Source organism: Gracilinanus agilis, chromosome 4, assembly GCF_016433145.1.
Source record: "Gracilinanus agilis isolate LMUSP501 chromosome 4, AgileGrace, whole genome shotgun sequence".
Classification (NCBI taxonomy): Eukaryota; Metazoa; Chordata; class Mammalia; order Didelphimorphia; family Didelphidae; genus Gracilinanus; species Gracilinanus agilis.
The window spans coordinates 111,284,542-111,291,770 of NC_058133.1; the positions used below are offsets into that span (position 1 = coordinate 111,284,542).

At 42.1% G+C, this 7,229-nt stretch overlaps 1 protein-coding gene across 1 annotated transcript in view; it reads left to right on the forward strand.

The window, feature by feature from the left end:
• Positions 1-4,087, forward strand: part of IL19 (interleukin 19) — a 17,313-nt gene extending 13,226 nt beyond the window's left edge. The window contains exons 4-6 of the mRNA XM_044674941.1: positions 434-586; positions 1,103-1,177; positions 3,986-4,087. Of these exons, the coding sequence (XP_044530876.1) occupies positions 434-586; positions 1,103-1,177; positions 3,986-4,087 (330 nt within the window). The remainder of the gene's footprint in view (positions 1-433; positions 587-1,102; positions 1,178-3,985) is intronic.
• Positions 4,088-7,229: the final 3,142 nt, after the last annotated feature.

The window sequence follows — 7,229 nt, forward strand, 5'->3', positions numbered from 1 at the left end:
CCTTAATCCACTGGAGAAGGAAATAGCAAACCACAGCAGTATCTTTGCCAAACATACTCCTTAGACAATATGGTCCGTGGATGGAGCCATAAAGAATTGGACACGACTAAACAATTGAACAACAACAGAATCCCTTCCAACTCCAACATTCCTCTAGCTTGTCAGTATAAGCTTGTAGCCATAAAAAGAAAGATAACATTCATCACCCTTCCATCTCCATCTCTTAAAACTCCCTGTTCTAATTGTCTTATTCTTTGGCCCTGGCTCAGCAGGGGAGGAGGGTCGAACTGCTGAGAAATCTCTCAGGAGATCTGGATTACCCAGGCTTCCTCTGGTTACCAGCTCAGCTGTCCTGGTCTCTGAGACCACTGGGGAAGCTGACTCCATGGGCTGGTGGCTTTCTCCAGGAAATAAGCAGAATTTCTTTCTCTAGCCTTCAGATGTGTGCTGCATGACCAAAACCCTCCTGAGGTTCTATGTGGACAGAGGTTTCAGGAACCATGAGGAGTCAGACCCTAAAATTCAGAGGGGACTCAGCACCATCGCAAATTCTTTCCTCCAAATTCTCAATGTCCTGGAACAGTGTGTGAGTAATTGTCTCATTTATTCGATTTACCAGTTAAATAGATTCAACCTATTTTCTTTCTTGGGAAAATAACCTGGGTCATGTTTGTTTATCCATTTAGCAAATATTTATTAAGCCCAATTTAGGTACAGAGTTCTGTGCTGGGCAGAAATAACTAGGGTGGGATGGGAGTGGGTGGTTAAACGACTTGACCAAGGTCACCCAGCTTAGAAGTCTGGGCCAGATTTGAACCTGGACCTCTTGTCTCTAGGCCTGGCATTATATCGACTATGCTACCTAACAGCTCCACAGTAGGCTCTTAGTAGATATTTTTACAAGTTTCCCATGGTTCTTTGCATCCTTCTTTGGGAAAGTCCAACATTTATTCACTTATACCTGAGAACCCAAGAAAACATTGGGTTATGGAGTAGGAAGTGTTGGATGGTTTGGAGGAAGGGAACTATAGGCATATGACAATGGTGGTGAGCTCAGAGTAAGACCATTCTCACTTGAGATTTCTTTCCTTCCTTGGCACAGCAAAATCAAAAGAACTGTTATTGTAGAGAAGAAGTCACCGAGAAGTCTCAACTCATTGTCAGAAATTATGAGCAGGTAAGTAGCCTGGGGACAAGAGGGTGTGAACACAGATGGAGACAATCAGCCTTCCAAAAGAGTTTACCTCATAAGGGGGCAGCTGGGTGGCTCAGTGGATTGAGAGCCAGGCCTAGAGACAGGAGGTCCTAGGTTCAAAGCTGGCCTCAGACACTTCCCAGCTGTGTGACCCTGGGCAAGTCACTTGACCCCATTGCTTACCTTTACCACTCTTCTGCCTTGGAGCCAATACACAGTATTGACTCTAAGACGGCAATTGGGCATTCAGGATTTGCATTCACCCCACCCCCAACCCCACTTGATTTCTATGATTTGAAGTACAGCCCCCCATCTAGTCCCTACCATGAAAGCTGATGGTGGCAAGCATTGAAAGAGGCTGCAGAAATTGGGAAGAGTTGCAGACCCAAAACCCTGATTAGAGCTTCATTGAGTATGACCACTACCTTGAAAGGGGTCACACTTGATAAATGGTCTTGAATAAAGGAATGGCCTTGGGCAAATCATTCATTTCTCTGAGCCTTAACTTTCCCATCTGCAAAGTGGACATAATGATATTGGTGCTACCCAACTGAATAGAAATTCTCATCTATCCAGAGGGTCAGCTTGGGATCAAGCAATATAAGTTCAAGTCCCAGCCCTGCTACTAACTAGCTGTGCGATGGAAGACGAATCATTGCCCCTCTCTAGACCTCAAGGTCCTTGTCTGTCAAATGAGAATAATAAAGTCTCCTAAAAGAGAATAATTTACAGGAAACATGAAGATCCTCTGAAATAGGGAAACTGTGTCAGCATGTTTAGTACAGGGTGTCCCAAAGTTTGAAGCAAATGTGCACTAAAACTTTTAGGACACTGGATATGAGTCACCTTTGAGAATAACTCCCCCTACCCCCCGGAAAGAGAAACATGATGGGTGGTGGTTCTGGGAAGTATATGGTGCGTATGCAGAATGGATCTGTGCTGATTTCAGCACTAAACATTATCAAGTGCCCCATGTGTGCCAGGTGCTGTGATAGCCCCAGGGATACAAAGGAAAACGGGTCCCCGCCCTCAGAGAGCTTCCAGTTTACTAAGTGAATGCTTGCTAACTTTTCTGGGGTGATGAACAGAGATTTGCAATTATTTGTAGGTGGTAAGGAGAAGCAGCATGAATAAGGAGGGACAGAAGAACTGATCTGGGTGTCAGAAAGATCTGAGTTCAGGTTCACCTCTGATGCATATTGACAGTGCTATCTGCCTCTGGTTAGTGGTCTAACTTCCCAGTGTGCCCAGGCAATTCTCTAAGACTATAGCTTACCTAGCCATGTCTTTCTGTTGACAGAGGGGGCAGTCTCTCATTGGAAGTCCCTATGCCACACATATAAATATTATATCTATCTATCTATCTATCTATCTATCTATCTATCTATCTATCTATCTATCTATCTATCTTTTGTTATTGTTCTTATTATTTAGCTGGCTTTAATCTGTCCCACTCTTCATGACCCCCTTTGGAGTTTTCTTAGCAGAGATCCTGCAGTGGTTTGCTATTTCCCTCTCTAGCTCATTTTACAGATGAGGAAACTGAGGCAAACAGGGTTGAGAGACTTTCTGGGGTTGTACAGCTGGGAAGTGTCTGAAGTTGGATTTGAATGAAGATGAATTTTCCTGACTCCAAGCCCAACATTCTATCCACTCTGCCATCCAGCAGTATGCATATAAACATATAAACATATACCTATATTCCACTAGCTGGTTCTTGTCTTGAAAGCATGTATTATCATATATATGCACATACATGTATATATGCATGTGCATATATCATTGGTTATTTCTTTCCCTGAAAGTGTATCATAGGTAGATGTATGTATGTATGTATTTGTATTTTTAAAAATCCTTGGTCTTCCATTCCAAGGCAGAAGAGCGATAAGGGCTAGGCAATGGGGTTAGGTGACTTGCTCAGGGTCACACAGCTAGGAAGTGTCTAAGGGCAGATTTGAACCAGAAGAGAGGTAAGGAGTAGGCAGGGGGGTTAAGTGACTAGTCCAGGGTCACACAGCTAGGAAGTGTCTCAGGTCAGATTTGAACCCAGGACCTCCCATCTCTAGGCCTGGCTCTCAGTCCACTGAGTCACCTAACTTCCCCTGAATATGTATCTATACACATATATGTATATATACAAAGTTAGCTAGGTGGCATTGTGGATAGAGTGCCAGACCTGGAGTCAGGAAGACTCATCTTCATGAGTTCAAGTCTAGCCTCAGACACTTACTAGCTGTGTGACCCTGGGCCACTCACTTAACTTTGTGTGCCTCAGTTTCTTCATCTGTAAAATGAGTTGGAGAAGGAAATGGCCAACCACTCTAGTATCTCTATGAAAACCCCAAATGGGATCTCAAAGAGTCAGATATGATTAAAAGCAACAACAAAGCCATGCATGTGTTTACACATCCATACATATACACACATGCATAATTCACATGTATATGTTTATATATATACCAGTAGCTGTTTCTTTCTCTGGAAGTGTTTATTTCATACATATACATGTGTATAAATGCATATATGTATATGTGTGAATAAATACATGCATGTGTGTGGTGTGTATGTATGTAAAAATAGAAACCTTTTCAGGGAAATAACTGGTGAAGATGCAATGAAGCACTATATTGGTGTTGGGCTGTAGACCTGGAAGGGTCCTTAGACACCATCCAGTCTAACTTGCCCTTTTTTGTATGCAGAGAAGATCAATATAGAAACATGCTTTGGAAAGTAGAAATCGCTACACAAATGTTAGTTTGAGGAGAAATGATTATTAATTATTTTTTCCAGATGGAGGTCAAAGCTGCAGCAATCAAGTCGCTGGGAGAACTCGACATTTTCCTATCCTGGATCAACCGGAACTTCCGACCTAAGGCTGCTACTACTAAGTGATGGCCGATCCTTGGAAGAGAGCAGGTGTTAGGGGCCTAACCAGTACGGTGACCACTCTCCCTAAAAACAAAAATCAGGACATGTCCGTTGCAAAAGAATGATCCTTTGGCATTGAAAAGTCTGTTTGGTTTCCTTGAAATTGGGACAGATCTGAAAATTTAGGACATGTGGTCAAGGTACCAGTGAAGGCCAAGCCAAATATCTGGTGGGGAGGGGTGGGTTTGAAGGGAGGGAAGCATGGTGGGAATGGTATTGTCTAAATAGGAATATTTTATCAGGGCAATATATAATGATTTGCTATTGTCTTTACTGAAAGGAATTATGGGGAGGTGCTGGGTTTGGATAGAGGCAAGCAAGAACCCTAGCCATGACATGGGAATTGATTCCATTGACTGGTGTCTGTCCAGTCCCACTTGAAAGATGTCTTTCCCATAAAGTTGTCAAATAGCTTCCTGCTCTATTTATGACTTTTGGATGAGCTTGTTGAAAAAATTCCCTGTTTTGTGTCTTGCCATCTCTGTGGGATGGGAAGGTCCCGGCTCCCCCCTAATTTATTGTGACATTGTTTGCCCAATGTCTGTGATGTCAGCTGGGCGATATCTGGGTAGTACATATTGTACAAAGTGTTTACTGCTGAAATAAACTCTGTTCTTCACCACCAACGGGGAAGTGTGTTATTTACAGACGGTGCTGTGTGGGGAGGGTTGGACTTGTACAGTGTTGGGTCTGGAAAGACTCTTTTTGTTATTGTTGCTCAGTCATTTCAGTTGTGTCCCCTTTAGGAGTTTTCTTGACAAAGATATTGGAGGGGTTTGCCATTTTCTTCTCCGTCTCATTTTACAGATGAGGAAACTGAGGCAACAGAGTTAAATGACTTGCCCAAGATCATTCAGCTAGTATCTGAGGCCAGATTTGAACTCAGGAAAACTCAACTTCCTGTCTCCATACCCTGTTCTTTATCCACTGTGCCACCCTGGAAAGGGTCTTCAATCAGATGTAATTTACCTTTCAGATAGCTGTCTGATAGATGTCTTCAAATATTAGCTTTGGCATAGTAATAACTAACATTTAAATACCACTTTAATATTTACAAAGCACTTTACAAATAGTGTCTCACTTGAGCCTAACAATATCTTGGGAGATAGGAGCTATAATTATTACTATTTTACAGATGAGGAAACCAAAGCAAAAAAAAAAAAAAGATTAAGTGACTTGCCCAGGGTGACACGACTTGTACTATCAGAGCCTAGATTTGAAATGGGTTCTTCTTGACTCTAAGTCCAGTACGCGATCTACTACTCCACTAGACATCATCATACTAGTCAACATTTGTATAGAGCTTTAGGGGTTGTAAAGGTGTGCTGCATAGGATCATAGATTTAGAGCTGGAAGGAATTTTAGAGGTCATCAAGCCCATTGCTCTTATTTTACAGGTGAGGAAACCCAGGCAGAAAACAAGGCAGAAAGCAACTCAGAGACTTGAACAGGGTCACAATGTTAGTTAATAAGTATCTGAGATCAAATTTGAAGTCAGGTTTTTCTGACTCCAGGAATTTCTACTCCTCCTCCTCCTCAACTACTACTACTACTACTACTACTACTACTACTACTACTACTACTACTACTACCACTAGTTAACATTTACATATCATTACCATGTAAGTCATTTACTATGTGAGGAGGCACTATAATGTGTACTTTATTACTGATTGGCTCATTTGACCCTCACAACAATGGGAGATAGGTGCTACTATTATCCCTTTTTAGAGATGGGGAAACTGAGGTCCAGTAATTCATCCAGTGTTGCAGAGATAGGAAATGTCTGAGACTGGATTTGAACTCAGGACTCCCTAACTCCAGACCCAATGCTCTAACCACTACACCATCTGACTACCCTGCCACTACATTGATCAGAGCAGTCCCAGAGCAGAATTGGCTGCCTAGTAAATAGTGAGTTTCCTACCACTAAAAGTGTCCAAGCCAAATTCTTGATCAGAGTGTTGCAGGAGGGATTCCTGTTTGGGTTGGATTCGGTGACTTCTGAGGTTCTTTCCCAGAGTGAGATTCTGATTCTAATATGAGAGAAAAAAGCGAAGAGACTTGCTCTGGATTCTAGAACTAGTTAATGACAGAATAGGATGGAAAATAAGCTCTCTTCCCCTTCAGTCCAATGCTCTTCCTGGTATAGCGTGATAATAGGGAAATGGGGAAGCCAGGATCAGACCTTCTTTCCTCCACCATCCCTTCTCTCTCTGAATTAACCTCTGTTTCGGATGTATTCCCCCCTTCTCCTTTACATACAGAGGACATGGAATCTAGAGTCTCATAAGAATATATCTTTGGGGGGCAGAATTGAGGTATGGGGGTAGAGTGAGACCTGAGAGGGAGTAATTGTCAGAGAACAAAGGGCAGGAAATTTCAGAAAACAGAGGAGGTTTTCAAGTAGGCACTAGATTAATGGGCAAAGTGTTTGCACTCTTTGGAGGACCTGGTGCCCAGTTTGAGCCCTCTTAATAACTCATAACCAATAGTAAGAGCAAGGGGGCAGCTAACTGGCTCAGTGGACAAAGGGCCAGGCCAAGAGGTGAGAGGTCCTGGGTTCAAATCTGGATTTAGACATTTCCTAGCTGTATAACTCTGGGTAAGTCACTTACCCCCAATTGCCTACCCCTTACTACTCTTCTGGCTTGAAACCAATATATAGTATTAATTCCAAAACAGAAGGTAAAAGTTTAAAAAAATAGTAATTACTCACATTTATATTGTGCTTTAACGTATGCAAAGAACTTAATATTGTTTCATTTTATTTTAATAATTTTCATCCATGCCTGACCATTTTAATAATAACAACTAACATTTATAAAGCACTTACTATGTTCCAGGCACTGTGCTAAGCAAATTATTTCATTTGATCCTCACAACAACCCTGCAAGGTAGATCCTATTACTATCTCCATTTTACAGATGAGGAAACTATAGACGAGGCCAAAAGAGGATGTGATTTGCCTAGGATCACACAACTGGCAAATATCTGAGGCTGGATGTAAACTCAAGTCTGCCTCTCCCCAACCATTGCACCACTTTGCTAGTCTAGATTTGGAATCAGAGGACGTGGGCTTTGTTCATGGTTCATCACTTATTAT